The sequence below is a fragment of the Schistocerca americana genome, chromosome 5, assembly GCF_021461395.2.
Source record: "Schistocerca americana isolate TAMUIC-IGC-003095 chromosome 5, iqSchAmer2.1, whole genome shotgun sequence".
NCBI classification, from domain to species: domain Eukaryota; kingdom Metazoa; phylum Arthropoda; class Insecta; order Orthoptera; family Acrididae; genus Schistocerca; species Schistocerca americana.
The window spans coordinates 308,200,953-308,227,128 of record NC_060123.1 but is presented as its reverse complement, the minus strand read 5'-3'; the positions used below and the strand labels follow the sequence as shown (position 1 = coordinate 308,227,128).

The 26,176-nt window shown below is 40.8% G+C and overlaps 1 protein-coding gene across 1 annotated transcript in view; it reads left to right on the top strand.

The window, feature by feature from the left end:
* Positions 1 to 26,176, top strand: part of LOC124615322 (ribosome biogenesis protein BOP1 homolog) — an 88,405-nt gene that overhangs the window by 15,019 nt on the left and 47,210 nt on the right. Inside the window, exons 4-6 of the mRNA XM_047143122.1 lie at positions 10,098 to 10,215; positions 23,960 to 24,274; positions 24,380 to 24,547. Of these exons, the coding sequence (XP_046999078.1) occupies positions 10,098 to 10,215; positions 23,960 to 24,274; positions 24,380 to 24,547 (601 nt within the window). The remainder of the gene's footprint in view (positions 1 to 10,097; positions 10,216 to 23,959; positions 24,275 to 24,379; positions 24,548 to 26,176) is intronic.

Sequence of the window (26,176 nt, the reverse complement as noted above, 5' to 3'; positions counted from 1 at the left end):
TCACAAACGTATGTTGAGCCAAACATTGACATTATCTTCGCGGCTTCACGATGGAGACGAGGAAACGCTTGCTGTGGAAAGTCTTGATAAGAGTCTATTACACAAGGAACTTGTCTCTCAGACGAGAATTACACTGTTGATCTATTAATTCCATTTGCAAATTGGGATGAATATCATCTACAGAAGCAGCAAATGGTCTTGAGAACCATTCAAAAGCTTGGGATAAATATGATATATCCCCAAATCGCGTGAGAAATTCCTCTCTTATTGCACTAAGTACAGAAACATATTCTTTACAATTCTGTTACTGTACAGTAGACAGAGTAGGGAAATGCACTGCGTTTCCTGACGAGAGCTGTCGTTCCCATAGCTCTAGCTTCCTAGTGAAAGCTTGCACCTTTTCAGCCATTTCACAAATTAGCTGATTTTCTCCTTGCAAACTTGTGTTCAATGCATTCATGTGTCGGGTAATGTCCACTAGAAATGCAAGGTTGGCAACCCACTCTGGATCTTCTAACTTGGGATCGTACCTTCCTTTATCCTTTAAAAACTGATTTATTGGTATTCTCAGCTCAAAAGATCTTTTTAGTACATTACCGATGCTAAGCCAGCGGCCTTCACTGTGGTATTGTATGTCACTGTACTCTTCCCCAATTTCAGCTAAGTATGTCTGAAGCTGTCTTTGTGTAATCCCGTGGGATCTCCAATAATTTACTGCCCGAATAACCACTTGCATGATGTCCCCCCAGTTTTGCTGCTTTTGCACGGAGTACTTCTCAGTGCAAAATGCAGAGGATGCTGTACAATGATTCTTCTGTACACTGAGGCTTTTTCCTTAGTAATCCAACAAATGCCATTTGTTCCCCTTTCATTGCAGGTGCTCTGTCTGTTGTCACTGACACAAAACGTTCCCAGTTTAAGCCAACTGAATCGACAGCTTCTTCTATGGTTTTTAGGATGTGTGCGCCGGTAGTCGTGCTTTTTAAAGATATCACATCCAAAAAATCCTCTGTTATGTGCACACCGCAGACATAAATCACTAATTGTGCGGTGTCTGAAATATATGTGGACTCATCAAGCGTGATGGAAAATGCAATAAACTCCTTCACTGCACTCCTTAATTGATGGTAAATGTCACCTGCCATGGCATTTACACGACTACTTACAGTCCGCTGAGAAAGAGTGATAGCTTGAAACTGATTTGTATTCAGTGGTGTCATTGTTGCACTCCTTTATAAACTCACCTTCAGCAAATGGTTTTCCAGCTGTCACTATACTAAGCACAATCTTATAACTTGCACGTACCGCTGGGCTATCGTTGTTGTCCTGAAAAATTGAAAATAGTGCTCCATAAAATGTTAAATCAGTTAGTTGAGAGACATGATGAAAGAAAGTTGCAGATCTCTTGTGACAACAGCAACTTACATTCGATTGCTCTTCTTAAGGTCAGTCAATTTCCCCATCCGCTCAGAATCCGACAGTAAATTGTACTCATCCTTGTGAAATTTATTATAATGGCGTTCAATACTAAACTTCTGCTGACCAGCGAAAATACTGCCACATATGAAACATTTTGAATTTTCACGTTTTTGCACAAAGAAAAAAATGATTCTCCTATTCCTTTTTAAAAAATAATAAATTTCCACTTCTCCGATTCTTTGATTCACTCCGCATTTTCCAGTTCTGTAAATACAGCGTTCACTACGTAGTGGTCGCTTCGCATCAATGTCCGCAGGTTAGCCGCAACGTGCTAGCTGTCGCCACTGCCCCGGTCGACAATAGCACGTGAGCAGCACACATGCAGCGCTGTGCGCTCATGAGCCGCGTGCAACGTTTGCTTGCCCCTGCACTAATTATAAGGATCCCATTGAGACTGAAGCATTGAGCAGTCTTCAATCCCACCTGTCTGTAGGTCACTTCAGCATGTCTTGGAATCCAGCAATGTATATCCCTGATACATCTGTTATCCATTCAAAAGCTACATTTCTTACTCACCTCCATTTTATTTTTATTATGTCATTTCATTTTCCACTCCTGTCTGTTCCTAATAAATTTATATGTTTCATTGTAACTCCTAGTAAATCTTAATACACTTTATTCTGTTGCTCACTCAGCAGTCAGTTTGTAATGGTTTTCACATTAAAATTCTGAGTTCGGTTGCTAAAAGACAAAACTGACATTACACACTATTTCAACACTTTACTTTTGAGACACATTAGAAGTGACTGTTTAATTTACTTTTGCTTTCTTGTTTATTTATATTGCCATTAACTTGCTTCATGGCTTCATTGTTAATCTGAATAATTTTCATTTAAGTTTTGATATACAAAGTATGAGATACGTGTCTTTCTTGTCTATTTATATTGCAATTAACTTACTTCATGGCTTCATTGTTAATCTGAATAATTTTCATTAAAGTTTTGATGTACAAAGTATGAGATATGTGTCATGAAAATGAGTCCATGTTGTTATCAGAGACACATTGTAACTATATACCCTAAGAAATGTAGTGTTTGTGCTGGCACTTATCTCAATCATTTCAGAGAGTACAAAGTGCATTCCTAAACTTAATATGTAATTCTAATTGTTCTACACCTTTTCCCAGTAGGGCATTACAAAGGGCTTGGACACTGAATCCAGAACTGTGGCAATCATGAGTTTTAACATGCTGTTCTCTTCTCTTTATGGACTAAATTCTGATTTACAATATTAGATCCCCCTGCTTTCAGTTAGAGCTCAATGACATGAAAATATTGTCGATGCTGTTCTTGTCTTTCATTGTAGGTAAAATTGTGTGTGTCAGAAAATTTGCAAGATTTCCATGGATTGTGTTTGGCATACTTTCTTCAACCCAGATAAACTTGTGCTGGACCCACTACCATAAAGAACTGATTCTGTACTTGTTATTAATACTTGTGGTGGCAAAATATGTGGGAATATAAAACCTGAATTGTAATGCGTTAATCAAAATTATATTAACTCTCAGATGACCAAAACAGTTAATTAACTTTACACACATCTATAAATGAAATGTATCGAATGTGTCAAATGATAAGCTGCAAGTGCTAAATACCTGTGAACTCTACTTGTTCACCATCATGTTCACCATCATGTTCAACACACAAAAACCAACAATTAACAGCTGCATTTAAAGCCCGTACACACATTTCACTGAGAATGGATATCACAACCCATGTATGGTCCTTTAGGTCATTCATGTCACGAACTTTCCTATTGTAAATGTGCTCCTTTACCGAGGCCCATAACCAGAAATCGCATGGTGTTAAGTCAGGAGATTGTAGAGGCCAGCACAATGGCCTATAACGACCAATCCATTGACTTGGAAATGTTGCACTGAGAAACTAACAGTATGGGCCCATTGAAATGGAGCGCCATCGTTGGAAATAAGCTGAATGGCAGATTTCTAGTGGTTGTTCACCAGTGGCGTAACATTGCAGCATCTGTATGTAGATGTTAGAAGTTACTGCTCCTGTATAAAAAAAAATTGGGTCCAACGACTCCAACATCGGTCACAGCACACCAAACATTCTCTTTTGGGCAGTCATGTTCGTGCAACTGAATGACTTATGGTTTTTGGTGGCCCAGAAAATTATTTTATGTTGGTTCACAAAACCACTTGTTAAAAAGTGGCTTCATCACTGAATACTGTTACATTCACAATATGTTGCCGGATATTTGTCATTTCAACTAAAATCGGACAGCATTTATCTTGCTTACATTTCTGTGCCAGTGTTAAAGCTTGGGGGATGTGGGTGTGGTATGGTCACATCCCAAGGTCATGTTTCATGATGTGCCACACAGTTTTTTGAGGAATTCCTGTTCCCAAATTGCATTGTACACTTGATTTTTAAGGACTGTGCAACACGGCTTCATGCATAACAGTGATGTTGTGTTCACATCTCATTATCTTGGCCGCCCTGCATTGCCTTGATTGTTCTTAACTTCCGATGCAGTATCCACAAACTTCTTGTAGGTGCGATACTGTGTGAAACAGCTTGGTGGCTCATGTGCAGGTTGCTGCCTGAACTTTTCATGGACAAGAGCCGGCAAATGATACACTTCAATCATGCTTGCTGCAAATCTTTGTGGCTTGAGTGTCAATCATTCAGCCAGTATGTCTAACTAAAAAATGAAGAGACTGAAGATGTTACAATGATAAACTGTGCAACTACTAAAAATACAACATAACACATGTTACATTACATTCAGTAAATTATTTCTGCCCTATGCATGTTGTTGTTGTTGTTGTTGTTGTTGTTGTGGTCTTCAGTCCTGAGACTGGTTTGATGCAGCTCTCCATGCTACTCTATCCTGTGCAAGCTTCATCATCTTCCAGTACCTACTAAAACCTACATCCTTCTGAATCTGCTTAGTGTATTCATCTCTTGGTCTCCATCTACGATTTTTACCCTCCACGCTGACTCCCAATACTAAATTGGTGATCCGTTGATGCCTCAGAACATGTCCTACCAACCGATCCCTTCTTCTAGTCAAGTTGTGCCACAAGCTCCTCTTCTCCCCAATTCTATTCAATACCTCCTCATTAGTTATGTGATCTACCCATCTAATCTTCAGCATTCTTCGGTAGCACCACATTTCGAAAGCTTCTATTCTCTTCTTGTCCAAACTATTTGTCGTCCACGTTTCACTTCCATACATGGCTACACTCCATACAAATACTTTCAGAAATGACTTCCTGACACTTAAATCTATACTCGATGTTAACAAATTTCTCTTCTTCAGAAACGATTTCCTTGCCATTGCCAGTCTACATTTTATATCCTCTCTACTTCGACCATCATCAGTTATTTTGCTCCCCAAATAGCAAAACTCCTTTACTACTTTAAGTGTCCCATTTCCTAATCTAATACCCTCAACATCACCCGACTTAATTCGACTACATTCCATTATCCTCGTTTTACTTTTGTTGATGTTCATCTTATATCCTCCTTTCAAGACACTGTCCATTCCGTTCAACTGTTCTTCCAAGTCCTTTGCTGTTTCTGACAGAATTACAATGTCATCGACGAACCTCAAAGTTTTTATTTCTTCTCCATGAATTTTAATACCTACTCCGAATTTTTCTTTTGTTTCCTTTACTGCTTGCTCTATATACAGATTGAATAACATCGGGGAGAGGCTACAACCCTGTCTCACTCCTTTCCCAACAACTGCTTCCCTTTCATGTCCCCCGACTCTTATAACTGCCATCTGGTTTCTGTACAAATTGTAAATAGCCTTTCGCTCCCTGTATTTTACCCCTGCCATCTTCAGAATTTGAAAGAGAGTATTCCAGTCAACATTGTCAAAAGCTTTCTGTAAGTCTACAAATGCTAGAAACGTAGGTTTGCATTTCCTTAATTTTTCTTCTAAGATAAGTCGTAAGGTCAGTATTGCCTCACGTGTTCCCCTATTTCTACGGAATCCAAACTGATCTTCCCCGAGGTCGGCTTTTACTAGTTTTTCCATTCGTCTGTAAAGAATTCGTGTTAGTATTTTGCAGCTGTGGCTTATTAAATTGACTGTTCGGTAATTTTCACATCTGTCAACACCTGCTTTCTTTGGGATTGGAATTATTATATTCTTCTTGAAGTCTGAGGGTATTTCGCCTGTTTCATACATCTTGCTCACCAGATGGTAGAGTTTTGTCAGGACTGGCTCTCCCAAGGCTGTCAGTAGTTCCAATGGAATGTTGTCTACTCCGGGGGCCTTGTTTCGACTCAGGTCTTTCAGTGCTCTGTCAAACTCTTCACACAGTATCGTATCTCCCATTTCATCTTCATCTACATCCTCTTCCATTTGCATAATATTGTCCTCAAGTACATCGCCCTTGTATAGACCCTCTATATACTCCTTCCACCTTTCTGCTTTCCCTTCTTTGCTTAGAACTGGGTTTCCATCTGAGCTCTTGATGTTCATACAAGTGGTTCTCTTATCTCCAAAGGTCTCTTTAATTTTCCTGTAGGCAGTATCTATCTTACCCCTAGTGAGACAAGCCTCTACATCCTTACATTTGTCCTCTAGCCATCCCTGCTTAGCCATTTTGAACTTCCTGTCGATCTCATTTTTGAGACGTTTGTTTTCCTTTTTGCCTGCTTCATTTACTGCATTTTTATATTTTCTCCTTTCATCAATTAAATTCAATATTTCTTCTGTTACCCAAGGATTTCTACTAGCCCTCGTCTTTTTACCTACTTGATCCCCTGCTGCCTTCACTACTTCATCCCTCAGAGCTACCCATTCTTCTTCTACTGTATTTCTTTCCCCCATTCCTGTCAATTGTTCCCTTATGCTCTCCCTGAAACTCTCTACAACCTCTGGTTCTTTCAGTTTATCCAGGTCCCATTTCCTTTAATTCTCACCTTTTTGCAGTTTCTTCAGTTTTAATCTGCAGTTCATAACCAATAGATTGTGGTCAGAGTCCACATCTGCCCCTGGAAATGTCTTACAATTTAAAACCGGTTCCTAAATCTCTTTCTTACCATTATATAATCTATCTGATACCTTTTAGTATCTCCAGGGTTCTTCCATGTATACAACCTTCTTTCATGATTCTTAAACCAAGTGTTAGCTATGATTAAGTTATGCTCTGTGCAAAATTCTACCAGCTGGCTTCCTCTTTCATTTTTCTCCCCCAATCCATATCTACCCACTATGTTTCCTTCTCTCCCTTTTCCTACTCTCGAATTCCAGTCACCCATGACTATTAAATTTTCGTCACCCTTCACTATCTGAATAATTTCTTTTATCTCATCATACATTTCTTCAATTTCTTCGTCATCTGCAGAGCTAGTTGGCATATAAACTTGTACTACTGTAGTTGGTGTGGGCTTCGTATCTATCTTGGCCACAATAATGCGTTCACTATGCTGTTTGTAGTAGCTAACCCACACTCCTATTTTTTTATTCATTATTAAACCTACCCCTGCATTACCTCTATTTGATTTTGTATTTATAACCCTGTAATCACCTGACCAAAAGTCTTGTTCCTCCTGCCACCGAACTTCACTAATTCCCACTATGTCTAACTTTAACCTATCCATTTCCCTTTTTAAATTTTCTAACCTACCTGCCCGATTAAGGGATCTGTCATTCCACGCTCCGATCCGTAGAACGCCAGTTTTCTTTCTCCTGATAACGACATCCTCTTGAGTAGTCCCCGCCCGGAGATCCGAATGGGGGACTATTTTACCTCCGGAATATTTTACCCAAGAGGACGCCATCATCATTTAATCATACAGCTGCATGCCCTCGGGAAAAATTACGGCCGTAGTTTCCCCTTGCTTTCAGCCGTTCGCAGTACCAGCACAGCAAGGTCGTTTTTGTTATTGTTACAAGACCAGATCAGTCAATCATCCAGACTGTTGCCCTTGCAACTACTGAAAAGGCTGTTGTCCCTCTTCAGGAACTACACGTTTGTCTGGTCTCTCAACAGATACCCCTCCGTTGTGGTTGCACCTACGGCACGGCTATCTGTATCGCTGAGGCACGCAAGCCTCCCCACCAACGGCAAGGTCCATGGTTCATGGGGGGAGGTTATGTATGTTATGTCCATTTAAATGTTAATATTATTCTGATGAAGCCTGTGTAGTGCATATTTTATTGTTCATTGAAACTGAGTCTTTTTTATGACTCACCGACTGGCAACAACTTTATGCCATGTACTGTATGGCTGAGAGTGATATAAATTAGCTACAGTGGTACACTGAAAGACTTTAATTCCTTCAGCCCCACTCCTTTTTGTCCTCTATGTGTGGTACACATATGGAGTAACAGAAAAATGATAAGCTCCCTATGTATTGAAATGCAGGAGGATCTGCAACAAATTGACGCATGGTGCAGGGAATGGCAATTGAATCTCAATGTAGACAAGTGTAATGTGCTGCGAATACATAGAAAGAATGTTCCTTTATCATTTAGCTACAATATAGCAGGTCAGCAACTGGAAGCAGTTAATTTCATAAATTATCTGGGAGTAGGCATTAGGAGTGATTTAAAATGGAATGACCATATAAAATTAATCGTCGGTAAAGCAGATGTCAGACAGATTCATTGGAAGAATCCTAAGGAAATGTAGCCGAAAACAAAGGAAGTAGGTTACAGTACACTTGTTCGCCCACTGCTTGAATACTGCTCACTGGTGTGGGATCCATACCAGATAGGGTTGATAGAAGAGAGAGAGAAGAACCAACGGAGAGCAGCGCACTTCGTTACAGGATCATTTAGTAATCGCGAAAGCGTTACGGAGATGATAGATAAACTCCAGTGGAAGACTCTGCAGGAGAGACGCTCAGTAGCTCGGTACGGGCTTTTGTTCAAGTTTCGAGAACATACCTTCACCGAGGAGTCAAGCAGTATATTGCTCCCTCCTATATATATCTCACGAAGAGACCATGAGGATAAAATCAGAGAGTTTAGAGCCCACACAGAGGCATACTGACAATCTTTCTTTCCACAAATAATAAGGGACTGGAATAGAAGGGAGAACCGGTAGAGGTACTCAAAGTACCCTCCGCCACACACCGTCAGGTGGCTTGCGGAGTATGGATGTAGGAGTAGATGTGGTGGGCCTCTACACGGTTCCTTTGACCCAGAAGTTAGCCAGAATGATAAGCTTTGATGTGAATGAAGTATGTAGTTGTGGAATGTTTCACAATTTGCCGATGACTGTATGTTATGTATTACAAGAGTTGTTCTGAAAGTAATGGCTCCTATTTTTATTCATGGAAACTACAGGAGATACATAATCACAACAGCACAACTAAATAGAGCAATATTTCAGCTACAGGCTGTCATTTTCCCACAATGTCACCACTATTCATTATGCACTTTTGCCATTGATGAACCAGAGGCTACATGCTGCACTTGTAAAAATTGGAACCAGCTAAGGCTAACCACTTCCTTACAGCTTTGACAACAGCATCTGAATCCTGAAAATGTTGGACACACAGTCCATCTTTCAGAAGGCCAAAGAGATGGAAGTCCGAAGACGCTGAATCGGGATTGTAAGGTGGATGTTGCAAGACAGTCCAGCCAAATTTTGCAGTGAGTTACGTGGTCAAAAAACTGCTGTGGGGCCTGGCATTATCATGTTGCACATGAAAGTTGATATTGTTCTCTGGCCTTACCCTGGAAACTAGGGCTTTCAGCTGGGTGTTGTCCTGTAGCATGCTGAATTGACAGTTTGTCCCGGCTCCAGGACATCCAAAAGAACAGCACCCTGGCTATCTCAGAAGACTGTGCACATCACTTCACCTGCAGACGGCTGTGACTAGAATTTCTTCTTTGACAGAGAATTGGCATGTTGACATTCCATGGACTATCCTTTTGATTCCAGCTCGTAGTGGTGACACCACATCTCACCTCTGGTGATGATGCTATTCAGAAAATCACCACCTTCAGCTTCATATTGGTCCAGCAGGTCCTGACAGTTTTCCATTTGATGAGTTTTTTGTTCTTCTGTAAGCATCTGCGGGTCCCATCTCACGCAGTCTTTGCGACTACAAAGTCGTTCTAATGTTGTTTCCAAGGCGTTATAGTCGACATTCAGCTTTTCGCACAATTCTCTGGTTGTTATCTGCCGATCAGCATGCATGAATTGATCCAGACGTTCTTTGTTGCGACAGATAACAGTGTGCAGGGTTGACCGGGCTGTGGTATGTCATGCACACCACCTTTTCACCGCCTTTAGCAAGTGTAGATTGGTTTCAATCAGCACAATTTGTTCAGCAGTGAGAAAATCAATTACACTTCACTGTTTTATATGTGTGTCCATATCAGACTCCATTTTGGAACACCCCTCTGCTAGCGCCAATTACCACAGGACAACAGAACCACCTGCAAAAGAAAGAGGAAGGTTCAAGCATTAGCACTACACTAATGACGTCTGGCGTGGACATCCAAAGTCACCACAAAAAAATATGAGGCATTACTTTCAGAACAACCCTAGTGTGTTTCTTAATCCTCATTTTATACCCCTCAAATAAGTGTTTCTAATTAATTTTTTTCCAAGCCTGCTGTTTATTTTGTGTAAACTTGTTTCTTTTCCAGTGATAAACATGTTTTTGTTCTTGTAGGCGAACTGTGAAAGATCCACAGACAGGCCAAGATGTAGTGCTTTGTGATGCTGATGTTGACCTTATTCAGAGGCTGCAGAGTTCAAAGATACCAGACGCTGAATTTGATGAATATGCGGTATGTTTTAACACTTCAGATTTATAAAGAATATGTTCAAAAAAACAGCAGTATTGAAAGGATAGATTGCTACTCACAACATAGAGGAGGTGTTTAGTTGCAGAATGGCACAATCAAAAAGAATGCTGAAATATTTAGACACAACTCACTCACTCGTACATACTTTGCCACTGTCTCTGTATGTTGGATTCTTGAGGCAGTGGTGTGTGTGTGTGTGTGTGTGTGTGTGTGTGTGTGAGAGAGAGAGAGAGAGAGAGAGAGAGAGAGGAGGACTTTATATGAAAGCTTCAATATTGTAGTGTACTTTTTCATGTGCCTGTCTGCAACTCAGCGCCACCTCTTTGTTGTTGTTCCATCCTGGACTTTTCATTGTTAAATTTAAAAGTTAATAATTTTGTTATTTTTTTCTAGAGGTCAGTTTTAAAGCGTCTCTTTTTATTTGCATAGTGCAATAATGGAAGCTATTATTGTACAGTTCTGTAAATTAAGAATGCAAAAGTGATTAATACGTATGAGGGGCATTTGAAAAGTCTGTGCAAAAATAGAAACTACTTACGTGTTTCGGGTAAACCTTTTTCATTTTTTGACATAATCTGCTTTTTTAGACTTACACACTTCATCCAACGCTTTTCTAATTTGTTGATCGCTTCCGAATAATAGGAATTGTCCAAGCCTGCAAAATAGCTATTAGTTGCTGTAATCACCTCCTCGTTTGAATAAAATCTTTGCCTCGCCAGCCATTTCTTCAAATTGCGGAACAAATAGTAGTCAGAGGGAGCCAAGTCTGGAGAAGAAGGGGTATGTGGAACGAGTTGGAATCCTATTTCCATTAACTTCGTGACCACAACTGCTGAGGTGTGTGTTGGTGCAATGTCATGATGAAAAAGGACTTTTTTGCAGTCCAATCGCCGGCATTTTTCTTGCAGCTCGGTTTTCAAACAGTGCAATAATGATGAATAATATGCACCTGTAATAGTTTTACCCTTGTTAGAGTGTCTATGAGGATTATCCCTTGCGAATCCCAAAAGACAGTCGCCATAACCTTTCCAAGTGGAGGACTGGTCTTCGCCTTTTTTGGTGCAGATTCTCCCTTGGTAACCCATTGTTTAGATTATTGTTTGATCTCAGGAGTATAATATTGTATCCGTGTATCATCCACAGTAATGAAATGACACTTAAAGTCCTGTGGATTCTTCCTGAACAGATGCAAACCATCCTTGCGACACTTCACATGATACCGTTTTTGGACAAGCGTGAGCAGTCGCGGAACCCATCGTGCGGATAGCTTTCTCATGTCCAAATGTTTATGCAAAATATTATGTGCCAATTCATTCGAGATGCGTACAGAACTAGCAATCTCACACACCTTAACTCTTCTGTCATCCATCACCATATCATGGATTTTATCATTGATTTCGTCGTAGCCTCCACAGGGCGTCCAGAACGTTCAGCATCACTTTTGCCCATATGGCCACTCCGAAAATTTTGAAACCATTTATAAACTGTTCTAATTAAAGATGCAGAATCACCTTAATGTTTATCAAGCTTCTCTTTATTCTCCTGAGGCGTTTTGCCTTTCATAAAGTAATGTTTAATCACCACATGAAGTTCTTCTTTGTCCATCTTTTGACAATCATTTGATTTCCTTGATTCACATGAATGCCAAACACAAAGAAATAGACCATTATGACTGAAACTCGGTGTGCGTTCTTTCCAAAGATGCTACTAACTAAACATGACCTCGATAGGCGCCGCTGGTGCCAGCTCTCGAATTTTGCATGGACTTTTCAAACGTCCCTCGTATTATAATGACTGCACAATTATGACCTTACAGAAATACAGTGGTCTCCCTTCTGGTCAGTAGAGGTCCATCTTAGTACTTGCCTATTTATACATTGCCTGTACACTGTGTTCCTAATTATTATGCATAGCGTAACAGTGCAAAAACACACACACACACACACACACTCACACACACACACACACACAGACTTTAACCTGTTATAAAGGATGGTAGTGTAATTGGTGTTTTATAGTAAATAAAAATTGTACCTTCTTTGTTCATATTTTTTGCCTCACTGCTTTTCAGCTACTTCGAAAAGTGAGAAAAACATTGTTCAGCCATAAGTGGTTTCTGTGTCCTACACTACATACCTTGCATCAGTGAGCTTAATCAGCCTACTCGTTAGCAGTTTCTTCACGATCACTCATCAACAATAATACAAAATAATTTTATAGAGTAACCTTTTTTAATCTATGAAGATTTTTATTTTTCTCTTCACTGAGCATTTTTGCAGAGAATCACTGTTCTCACTTGGAGAAAGTCTAAAATTAAACCTATAATGGATAAAATAGGATGGAGCAGAAAGCTAAAATTACGAGACAAGAAGCAGCAGTTGCAGAATTGCTGGACCTGACAAAAATATTTTTTGTGTAATTGTTGAATAATGTCACGTGCCATATTTGCAAAACTGTTATAAGTGTCCCAAGGGTCAGCTGCAGTGAGTGGTTTGCAGTCTGCAGAACTAGCAAGTCTGTACACCCTTGCTCTGTGTCAGTTCTGCAACACTATAGTGGCAACCTCTGTGCCATCTTCACCTTGTTTATCCCTCCACCCTGTGTCCACACCTCAAAATACTACATGTGGAATCTTCACAAATCTCAGTCATCAGGGATCTTGTCTCTCTTGGTTTTTAATCTTCTCTCACCCTATGTGTTCATTTCATATTTTTCTGTTGGTACTTGTCTTTACGTTACCTCTTTTCTCAGTGTTTCATCTCATTTCCTTTGACTTGTGACTGCCCTCTAACTTCCCAGCTCTTCAAAATCATTTCTGTTCATATTTCAATTGACTCTTACCATCTGGCCCATTGATTAGTTGTTCCATACGTTGAACAGATGAGGAAATTTATATTCTTTGAGGTTTGACTTTTTCCACTATTTATACTGAAATTTATGTAATTTCCCAGTATGTAGATTTATTTTTGTTTTATTTACAAAATGTCTATCTTCTCATAGCAACAATTTTTAGACTTAGTTTCCCAGATCTTTGGCATCATCATATTTTCTGATATCTATACACAAATGTATTGGGACCAAGACAAGAAGTGATTATATTTGTACGAGTCCACATTTAATCCAGTTTCTCACAAATACAAGTCTACAGCCCAAGTCTAGTGTTATTTCTTGCAGTTTCATTAAGTGAACACGACAATAAATATGTAAAAGTGCAATATCTCCCACCTCCTCCTCCACAAAACAGTGCCCATGCAAATAACATGTTTCATGAATATTTAGCACTGTGAAGTTGTCCTACCCACTTCAGTAGTCAAGGTCTCTAACACACCTGCATGTGGTGGCACTCAACTCTGAAATAAAATGGTTCAAATCCTGGTTGTGACAAATTTTCACCACCAATATTTAGCTACATGAGGAGGATAGGTAATGGCATAAAGTTCCTAATCATCTACCTTTTTGCAATTACTCTCAATTAAATTCCAAATGTCTCATGAAATGAAGGCACATGACACAGTTGATGGTGATCTGTCAGTCAGATGGGGACATTAAGTTCGGCAGCCCCTATGGTGCAACTCAAGAGGAGGAGGCAATATGCCAGCATAGGGTTTCACTGTCTCCCGTCATCATTAACACGCACCCAACACTATGCTGTACAAGGACTCATTACAATTGCGCACATAACACAGGTACACACTTGATACTTCATAACAGGTCAGAGGAGGGCAGTGGCAAACCATGTCCATAAAACATCACCTAGAACGACGATGTAGGATTCCTGCATCTGCTCCCATATTCTTTTTTCTGCATAGGGGACTGCCTACACTTACCAGCGAAGCCCTCTCGGGCTTCCATCCAGGTGGCTCCTTAATATTCCATGCTGTTTCAATGGATGTCACTTTCATCTTGTGGTGAAACATTGAGATTATATGGGCATCAATTGCCCAGGGTCTTACCAAGCATCAGCTGCTGGGGTCAGTCTCTGTGTATAGCTGTTAATGAATGTTTCCATGCTGAACTTAGCCCTTGTCTTTGTTGAGGAGATTGTCATGGAGCCTGATCACAACTGATTCTTCAATAATGCTCTCCTACAAGCCCAGTAGCTCTACACAACATTTTTATTCTCTCTTATCCTCCATTGAGACTGTTTTCTGCCACCACTGACTTCTCTCTATACCCCAGATGTACATATCTTGTGTGTTTCACATGATACACTGCTGTGTTTGCCTGAGGTTCTAGAGACCACGCTCACAAGGAATGCTATGCACACCGGGTAATTGCAGTTATGTTTGTCCTTCACCAAGTCAGGCATATCTACATGGTCAACAATGTAGGAAAAGACAGCTTGCTACTTACCACAAAGAAGACACGTTAAGTTGCAGAAAGGCACAATTAAAAGGCACTTACATAAAGCTTTTGGCTACAGCCTTCATCAGTAGAAGAGAGAGACACACCGTTCATACACACAAGCAAGCATTCCGGCCTGAGATGCTGGAACTGGCAATCATATGTGCATAAGATATTATTGCTTGTGTGTGTGTGTGTGTGTGTGTGTGTGTGTGTGTGTGTGTGTGTTTTATTAATGAAGGTCGTGACTGAAAGCTTTATGCAAGTGTCTTTTAATTGTGCCTGTCTGCAACTTAATGTGTCTTCTTTGTGGTAAGTAGCAATCTGTATTTTCCTACATTGTTGATATTCCTACCTGGAGATTACATAGTTTGATTTTGTTTGTTTGTGGTGGTCAAAAGGTGGCTCTGATGATGTCCCCCAAGGATTCTTGCAATTTTGTGTAAAAGACACTCAGTATGGTGGATAGAGGTGAGCTTCTCTTTCTCTACCTCTTGTTTGCAGGTATTTGTATAACTCACATTATTTTACACCTATCTAATCTGAATTTTGCTGTACAATTTTGGCAAAACACATCTTCAGGGTGTTGCAGCTCTTCTGAGAGGCTGTCTTTGTCACAAGTGGCATGTGCCCTGTGAACTAGAGTTGTGGAACAATGTACCACTGCACTGGGTGATGACTGCTTGTTACATGTAGGTACAGATCTGTGTGGGACTTCTTTCTCTAGACTGTATGTTGTAAAAAACTGTTTTTTATTCTTTATTTTTATTATTATATTGTCTAAAAATGAAAGACTTCCATTCTGTTATAGGCCCATCATGAACTTTATATTTTGACTGAGGCTGTTCAGGTGGTCTGGGAACTCATTCAGGGTCTCTCTGTCACGTCCCCACATAACACAGGTTTCATCTACATAATGGGAAATACCCCGGTGGAGCATGATCCCCCTTACTTCCCCTTCTCTATATCACAAGTAATTCCAAAACTTCACCAGAAGATGATGAGAGCAACACTCATTTAAACATCAGAATTTCAACACAGCCACCTAAATAGAAGCCTGGGAAGATTTCATTACACTGGTGTTTGTCCTCAGCTGGGACAACCCCTGAATGATTGTATAATTGCCCTGAATGATTGTATAATTGCCCCGAATGATTGCATAACTATTGATTCGCTCCAGTACAAAACACTGACACTGGCTGAAATATCAGTTTACGTATATGTAGTATTAATTTGTATTCACAAATGTATTACATACCAATGATCTTTGTAACTGAATACAATGTAGTCTTAAATTCTTATGCTTGGTACAGCTCATTACATAGCCCCTTCCCCTCACCCAATTCCATAGCTTATGCACCAATCACTTCCCATCATTGTCACACAAGTAACCACTTGTCAACTGAAGTAGGTACTCTGCACATAGAGTGACTCAAATTAAACCCCTGACAACACATGTTGGTAACCGATTGCTTGTGAATCACTTCCTGTGTAGTTAAATAGGGCACTTCAATTTCCGATAGACCCACCAGTAAATCATTTGCAGTGCATTACAACGTGACTAGGTATCCATGTTGCCAAACAGTCTGAGAGGTATCGTGTCCTTGAACACAGCTCTCAGTCGTTTGATTTGAAAATGAATGGGCAGGTTGTGAACATCAGCTATGTACGGGAAGTGAAAAAACATCCCATATTATAAAACTGCTAGCTCCCAGGTTACTGTAGAGAGGATTTGATACAGGAAGCGTGGTGTGAAGTGAGGAAAAAAGTTCATATGACAGGTATGTAGCGTACTGCACAGTCATTTTTAAAATTAAATTGCATCTACATCTACATCCACACTCCGCAAGCCACCTGACAGTGTGTGGCGGAGGTTACCCTGAGTACCTCTATCGGTTCTCCCTTCTATTCCGTCTTGTATTGTTTGTGGAAAGAAGGATTGTCGGTATGCTTCTGATTTTTCTGATTTTCTCTCTGATTTTATCCTCATGGTCTCTTCGCGAGATATACGTAGGAGGTAGCAATATACTGCTTGACTCTTCGGTGAAGGTATGTTCTCGAAACTTGAACAAAAGCCCGTACCGAGCTACTCAGCGTCTCTCCTGCAGAGTCTTCCACTGGAGTTTATCTATCATCTCCGTAATGCTTTCGCGATTACTAAATGATCCTGTAACGAAGCGCGCTGCTCTCCGTTGGTTCTTCTCTATCTGTTCTATCAACCCTATCTGGTACGGATCCTACACTGCTGAGCAGTATTCAATCAGTGGGCGAACAAGCGTACTGTAACCTACTTCCTTTGTTTTCAGATTGCATTTCCTTAGGATTCTTCCAATGAATCTCAGTCCGGCATCTGCTTTACCGATGATCAACTTTATATGATCATTCCATTTTAAATCACTCCTAATGCATACTCCCAGATAATTTATGGAATTAACTGCTTCCAGTTGCTGACCTGCTATTTTGTAGCTAAATGATAAGGGAACTATCTTTCTATGTATTCACAGCACATTACACTTGTCTACATTGAGATTCAATTGCCATTCCCTGCACCATGCGTCAATTCGCTGCAGATCCTCCTGCATTTCAGTACAATTTTCCATTGTTACAACCTCTCGATACACCACAGCATCATCCGCAAAAAGCCTCAGTGAACTTCCGATGTCATCCACAAGGTCATTTATGTATATTGTGAATAGCAATGGTCCTATGACACTCCCCTACGGCACACCTGAAATCACTCTTACTTCGGAAGACTTCTCTCCATTGAGAATGACATGCTGCATTCTGTTGTCTAGGAACTCTTGAATCCAATCACACAATTGGTCTGACAGTCCATATGCTCTTACTTTGTTCATTAAATGACTGTGGGGAACTGTATCGCACGCCTTGCGGAAGTCAAGAAACACGGCATCTACCTGTGAACCCGTGTCTATGGCCCTCTGAGTCTCGTGGACGAATAGCGCGAGCTGGGTTTCACACGACCGTCTTTTTCGAAACCCATGCTGATTCCTACAGAGTAGATTTCTAGTCTCCAGAAAAGTTATTGTACTCGAACATAATACGTGTTCCAAAATTCTACAACTGATCGACGTTAGAGATATAGGTCTATAGTTCTGCACATCTGTTCGACGTCCCTTCTTGAAAATGGGTATGACCTGTGCCCTTTTCCAATCCTTTGGAACACTACGCTCTTCTAGAGACCTACGGTACACCGCTGCAAGAAGGGGGGCAAGTTCCTTTGCGTACTCTGTGTAAAATCGAACTGGTATCCCATCAGGTCCAACGGACTTTCCTCTTTTGAGCGATTTTAATTGTTTCTCTATCCCTCTGTCGTCTATTTTGATATCTACCATTTTGTCATCTGTTCGACAATCTAGAGAAGGAACTACAGTGCAGTCTTCCTGTGTGAAACAGCTTTGGAAAAAGGCATTTAGTATTTTGGCCTTTTGTCTGTCATCCTCTGTTTCAGTACCATTTTGGTCACAGAGTGTCTGGACATTTTGTTTTGATCCACCTACTGCTTTGACATAAGACCAAAATTTCTTAGGATTTTCTGCCAAGTCAGTACATAGAACTTTACTTTCGAATTCATTGAATGCCTCTCGCATAGCCCTCCTCACACTACATTTCGCTTCTCGTAATTTTTGTTTGTCTGCAAGGGTTTGGCTATGTTTATGTTTGCTGTTAAGTTCCCTTTGCTTCCGCATCAGTTTCCTAAGTTGGTTGTTGTACCACGGTGGCTCTTTTCCATCTCTTACGATCTTGCTTGGCACATACTCATCTAACGCATATTGTACGATGGTTTTGAACTTTGTCCACTGATCCTCAACACTATCTGTACTTGAGACAAAACTTTTGTGTTGAGCCGTCAGGTACTCTGTAATCTGCTTTTTGTCACTTTTGCTAAACAGAAGAATCTTCCTACCTGTTTTAATATTTCTATTTACGGCTGAAATCATCAATGCAGTAACCGCTTTATGATTGCTGATTTCCTGTTCTGTGTTAACTGTTTCAAATAGTTCGGGTCTGTTTGTCACCAGAAGGTCTAATATGTTATCGCCACGAGTCAGTTCTCTGTTTAACTGCTCAAGGTAGTTTTCAGATAAAGCACTTAAAAAAAATTTCACTGGATTCTTTGTCCCTGCCACCCATTATGAACGTTTGAGTCTCCCAGTCTATATCCGGCAAATTAAAATCTCCACCCAGAACTATAACATGGTGGGGAAATCTACTCGAAATATTTTCCAAATTATCCTTCAGGTGCTCAGCCACAACAGCTGATGAGCCAGGGGACCTATAGAGACATCCAATTACCATGTCTGAGCCTGCTTTAACCGTGACCTTCACCCAAATTATTTCACATTTTGGATCTCCGTCAATTTCCTTCGATACTATTGCACTTCTTATCGCTATAAACACGCCTCCCCCTTCACTGTCCAGCCTGTCCCTGCGGTATACATTCCAATCTGAGTTTAGGATTTCATTACTGTTTACGTCTCGTTTCAGCCAACTTTCTGTCCCTAGTACTATATGGGCGTTGTGACCGTTTATTAATGAGAGCAGTTCTGGGACCTTTCTATAGATGCTCCTGCAGTTTACTATTAGCACATTAATATTGTTATTCCCTGTTGCATTTTGCCTACTCCTACCTTGCTGCGTCTCAGGAGGCGTCTTGTCGGGCCTAGGGAGGGAATTCTCTAACCAAAAAGACCCACATGTGCACTCCACACATACTCCGCTACCCTTGTAGCCGCTTCCGGCGTGTAGTGCACGCCTGACCTATTCAGGGGGACCCTACATTTCTCCACCCGATAGCGGAGGTTGAGAAATTTGCACTCCAGATCTCCGCAGAATCGTCTGAGCCTCTGGTTTAAGCCTTCCACTTGGCTCCAAACCAGAGGACCACGATCGGTTCTGGGAACGAGACTAAAAATAGTTAGCTCTGATTCCACCCCGCGAGCGAGGCTTTCCGCCTTCACCAATTCCGCCAACCGCCTGTACGAACTGAGGATGTCCTCTGAACCCAGACGGCAGGAGTCATTGGTGCCGACACGAGCAACAATTTGCAGTCAGGTGTACCCAGTGCTCTCTATCGCCGCCGGCAGGGCCTCCTCCACATCTCGGATGAGACCCCCCGGGAAGCAGACAGAGTGAACATTGGCCTTCTTAACCCGACTAATGTTGGAGCTCCCAGTAACTAATAAACCCCTCCCTCCCATGTGCCTGCTCGGACCTTGATGAAGGAGTGGCCACATGTCCACTCACAGGCTGAGCGGGCAATCCCACACAGCCAGCCTCCACATTTACACTCCACCTCGTGCGCCGCGAACGCCGCTGAACCCGCCACTCCCCTTGGGGAGAGGGTGGCCCAACCGCGACCGGTACCCACGAAGATGTCTCGACAGCAGGGACAGTGGGTGAAGCATGTAAACCCTGGGGTGTACCATGTGACGCACCAGACTCCCCACTGCCACTACAATCCGAGGCAGCAGCCTGAAGATGGCTGACCGCGGCCATCAACACGCTCAGCTGTTCGCGAACAGTGGCCAGCTCCTCCTGCGTCCGTACACAGCAGTCACACATCCTATCCATCCTAAGAAATCAATTTACTGTAGAGAGTTAATCAACTTTTAACTAGACTGCTAATTCACTAAAGGCGGCTGATTGTTGACTAAACTGTGGTTGCTAGCCACTTCTTGCAGAAAACAATGAAAATAGCACTACCTGTCTCTTGACTGTATTGAAAACAAACACTAGCACTACTGGCACTATGGCTGACTTAAAGGGACTCTCTCTGACTGTGTTCAAAACAAACACGAAGTATATGGAACACTGTTACTAGCGCTCGTCAATTAAAGCTTCCTAAAAGCAAAAACACACGGAAGAAGAAGTGACAAGTAAGAAAAATACAGTTAATACTTAAATTAAGGTAGCTCGCTGCACAGCAGACGTGAAGCAGACGGCAGTTACGACGACATTGGTGCATTAATAGAGCAAATGTACGAAAAATGTAAGCCACACAGAGAGACTATGAGCATCTGCTCGTTCTGTAAAATTATACTGTCATGTACACACAAACAATGAAAATAATGATAAAATGGCAAAATCCACAAATCTACGATATGTGTGAACACAGTAGTGTTCACGTACAAATGATTTGTAGAGCACAAATCACCATCACCACATTTCTGTATGTATAAATCTAATGATACCAGGATTTTCAAATTAGAAGTAATTGTCAACACGTTAAAGTAAAGCATTTATTTTGTTTTCATTTACGTAATTTAATTACAGCCAACACGAAATGAACATAGAAGTGGAGTGGTTCCACTCCCAAGGAAGAGATGCATGTGGGATTATAAAATAATTTCGCTGCACATTTTCGTAATAAATCTGCCAGTGAATAAGTACAAATTGTAACCTGTAGGTGTTATAATATTGCAATATCATTAATGGTTTCATGATTTTCTTAAAAGCTTGTCCGTGTGTATTAGAATCTTCTTAATTGTCTATATAATTGTGGAGAACTGAACTATGGCTTTGATATCATCATTCACTCTTGCGGGATTCCTTCTACATACTGGACCTTTTAAAACTTGAACTTTTCCTGAAACCATTCCAAATGCACATTCATGGTTTTTCTTCCTCTGCCTAAGTAGTAGCTAAAAATTCTTTTAACATATGTAAATCTTTCTTGGGGGATGTTCTTATGAAATAGTTTGGTGAGGGGGATGCTTCATCTGATGAAAAATAGTAAGAAAACAGGCTATAACTACCATCATACGTTAAACCCGATGGGAATGGAATATCAATGCCTGCCAATGTGTTATCTAGTGCTTATACTGCTGAAGCATGAAAATTCCTTGATCAGCATAGACTACCCTGATTAAAGTAAATAACCCATCAGCATCACAGCATGCCAATAGCACAACAGCATGTTATTATGTTGGAGCGTAAGTTCACAGCATATTTCTGTAAGTTTAGTAAACACAACAGATACACATGGTAGAGACTTTATCCATTAATAACATATTCTCCTTCACTAATTACAACAGCCTGCTGCTGATGGTGCAGTAACTTTTAGATTCCACGGGTGTAGCAACCACATGATTTTGAGGTGAAGAACTCATGGAGCCACATTTGGAGCACATTTTCATCTGGAGAGGAAGTTCATTGAAGGTTGTTCGACAGAGAGCAGAAAAGGTGAAAATCTGGGGGCCCAAGTTCATGTGAATAAGTTGGGTGTGGAATGATTTCTGAGCCGAACACCTGTATGGTGTTTTTTGCCAGTCTAGCAGAATACTTATATATTATAATTACGGAAATGGAAGAGGATGTAGATGAAGACGAAATGGGAGATAAGATACTGCGTGAAGAGTTTGACAGAGCACTGAAAGACCTGAGTCGAAACAAGGCCCCGGGAGTAGACAACATTCCATTAGAACCACTGATGACCTTGGGAGAGCCAGTCATGACAAAACTCTACCATCTGGTGAGCAAGATATATGAGCCAGGCGAAATACCCTCAGACTTCAAGAAGAATATAATAATTCCAATCCCAAAGAAAGCAGGTGTTGACAGATGTGAAAATTACCGAACAGTCAGTTTAATAAGTCACAGCTGCAAAATACTAACGCGAATTCTTTACAGACGAATGGAAAAACTGGTAGAAACGGACCTCGGGGAAGATCAGTTTGGATTCCGTAGAAATGTTGGAACATGTGAAGCAATACTAACCTTACAACTTATCTTAGAAGAAAGATTAAGAAAAGGCAAACCTACGTTTCTAGCATTTGTAGACTTAGAGTAAGCTTTTGACAATGTTAACTGGAATACTCTCCTTCAAATTCTAAAGGTGACAGGGGTAAAACACAGGGAGCGAAAGGCTATTTACAATTTGTACAGCAACCAGATGGCAGTTACAAAAGTCGAGGGACATGAAAGGGAAGCAGTGGTTGGGAAAGGAGTGAGACAGGGTTGTAGCCTCTCTCCGATGTTATTCAATCTGTATATTGAGCAAGCAGTAAAGGAAACAAAAGAAAAGTTCGGAGTAGGCATTAAAATCCATGGAGAAGAAATAAAAACTTTGAGATTCGCCGATGACATTGTAATTCTGTCAGAGACAGCAAAGGACTTGGAAGAGCAGTTGATCGGAATGGACAGTGTCTTGAAAGGAGGGTATAAGATGAACATCAACAAAAGCAAAACGATGCTGAGGGAATTAGATTAGGAAATGAGACACTTAAAGTAGTAAAGGAGTTTTGCTATTTGGGGAGCAAAATAACTGATGATGGTCGAAGTAGAGAGGATATAAAATGTAGACTGGCAATGGCAAGGAAATCGTTTCTGAAGAAGAGAAATTTGTTAACATCGAGTATAGATTTAAGTGTCAGGAAGTCGTTTCTGAAAGTATTTGTATGGAGTGTAGCCATGTATGGAAGTGAAACATGGACGATAACTATTTTGGAGAAGAAGAGAATAGAAGCTTTCGAAATGTGGTGCTACAGAAGAATGCTGAAGATAAGGTGCGTAGATCATGTAACTAATGAGGAGGTATTGAATAGGATTGGGGAGAAGAGAAGTTTGTGGCACAACTTGACTAGAAGAAGGGATCGGTTGGTCGGACATGTTTTGAGGCATCAAGGAATCACAAATTTAGCATTGGAGGGCAGCGCGGAGGGTAAAAATCGTAGAGGGAGACCAAGAGATGAATACACTAAGCAGATTCAGAAGGATGTAGGTTGCAGTGAGTACTGGGAGATGAAGAAACTTGCATAGGATAGAGCAGCATGGAGAGCTGCATCAAACCAGTCTCAGGACTGAAGACCACAACAACAACAACAACAACAACTACAGCAGAATACGGAGGGGCATTGTCATGGAGTAGCTTCCTTCATGCAGTCTTCATGGTAGTTGTTCATGGATTACATTTGCAAAACATTTATTTACAATAAATGTCAGCAGTGATGGTTACACCTTGGGGCAGCAATTTGCAATAACTACACTGTCACTGTTCTACCAGATGCATAACATACAGGTTGTTGTTCAGGGAGTTACTGCTTTGTTTGGGATCAACCATTCCTCTTTTTCCTTATTTAGCATAAAGACACCATTTCTTGTCACCAGTAATGATACAGGATAGGTATGGTCATTGTTGTTAACAAGCCAGTTGCTGATGAGCAAGCACAGAGGCACATATGACCACCCACTGATTTTGGTCCTTTTTGCCTTAGAGTATGCTTGTGTAGTAATGCTTCACCTTGCAATAAACTGTAGTAATGCTGAAATTTTTGTGTTGGTTTCATAATGGAACTCTTTCATCCCCAATATACTTTACTTGCTACAGTTGTATGTTTTAACTGTTTATTTATTTTATTAATAGCCTTGGATAGAATGGTTTACCTCAGAAGTCATGAAGACACCACTACGAAAGTTTCCAGAACACAAACGATCGTTCTTGCCAAGTAAATCAGAGAAAGAAAAAGTATCTAAATTGGTTCATGCTATAAAAATGGGATGGATAAAACCAAGGAAAGAAAAAGATAAAGATCCAAAATTTTATATGTTGTGGCAGACAGACGATACAGCTGAACACATGAGACGTATTCATGATCATATACCAGCTCCAAAACGTCATTTACCTGGGCATGCTGAATCCTACAATCCTCCACCAGAATATCTCTTTGATGAAAGAGAAGTAAGTAACTGAATAGTACTTGTTCTAGTAAGTAACTTGCAACAACAGACATACATTTAATTATTTATGGTGACATTGCTTAACAGATATTTTCTTTATTGGCAGGTAAAACAGTGGAATAAGTTGCAAGCCACACCATGGAAGAGGAAACTTCACTTCATACCTCAGAAATACAGGTCATTGAGGGAAGTTCCAGCTTACAGTAGATATATTAGAGAGAGGTTCTTACGTTGTCTGGATTTATACATGTGCCCACGGGCAAGGAAGATGAGGGTAAGTTAAGTAATTATTTTTGTTATTACTTACAGGAAACCCTTTAAAATTATGTTCAGTGTTAAAAACCTGAGGCAGTTGGTGTGGTGAATATGGTTCTATGAATCTAAAGGTCTTAAGTCAGTACATCATTTGCTGCATTCCTGGCACCCAACACGATTTTCACCTCTTCCAAAGATTTGTGAGAATGAAAAGCAGCAAGTTGCACCAACTGAAGGAATCTACATTAAGCAGTAATGTTCCTCTGTAACTCAATAAGAAAGAGTATCATCAAGGTTGCCACAAGCTCTAGAAATCAGGGAATGTCAGGGAATTTCAGATGTATCAGGGAAATTTGGAAAAAAAAAAAAAACACACCTGGAAAAATCTTGTTTTTGTCTCAGTAGATGAAATGGTTTGTTTACTGTGATGGGTTCTAGGCGCTCTGTCCGGAACCGCGCGACTGCTACGGTCGCAGGTTCGAATCCTGCCTCGGGCATGGATGTGTGTGATGTCCTTAGGTTAGTTAGGTTTAAGTAGTTCTAAGTTCTAGGGGACTGATGACCACAGATATTAAGTCCCGTAGTGCTCAGAGCCATTTACTGCGATGTCATGCACCGTCACTGTCTGGACACAGCTGAGTACGTACGCCGCTTCCCTACTCATCCCTAATACTTTGCCCTTCCTACCGCTCCCCTCAGCTTGCAGTCAGTGCTGCCACCACTACTTACCGCTAGCCTAGCAGCTGCCGACGAGAGGCAGGGAGGTGTGAGGTGTGTTTGTTTGAATCTGATTCTCAGAGACTGTTGACACAGCAGCTGGAGACGGCGGTCGTGTGTCCATGAGTTGTCTGAGTGATTTTGTGAATGTGTGTTTGCACATTATTGTTTTCTGACAAAGGCTATGGCCGACAATTTAATTCTGAGAGTATGATTGTCTTTTCTACATGCCTGTCTTCGGCTCATCGATCATCTTTACAGTGAGTTGCTACCTATCCTCATTAGTATTGCTTCCCAAAGTATTTGTTCAATTTATCTGTTGCATGGATTGATCACTGTGGTCTTATTTCATCAACATGGCGTCTGTGATGCATGAATAGCTGGCCACACGAGTGGATTTCTGTGACAGGCCAAAACTGCTGGCCATTTCTGCGGGTATCTCTAATGGATTGGGCCTGCAAATCTGAAACCTGTAATTTCCCACTAATGTGCAGGCCCTGCCAATCGAATCTTGTCTCGCCAATCTGTTCGCAGGCCAGGTCTGTCTGTGTGTGGCATAATGCAGCGAATTTTCGTGGTTTATCCGTGGGCCCAGGACTGCGTTGCTCCTCAGCAGGCCAGAGGCCATGGGGGATGAATTTCAGCCATTGTGACTGTCTAACCACAAGTATATTGAACAGTGCAGTGTTTTATAGAAATTTTATTTATTGTAGTACATTTTGACACTTTGAAAGTAGTTTTTTTTATTAAAAAGATGGATGATAAGAAGAAAATTGTAGCAGTTGCTGGCAGTTTGGACACTATGTACTCATATATTTCTCGAAAGAAAAATCATTCAATATCAGTAAAATAATAGACATAACACGGTGAGTAATAATCAACAATAAAGAACATAGTAGAACCAACATTTTGTTGCCAGTCACCTATAGTG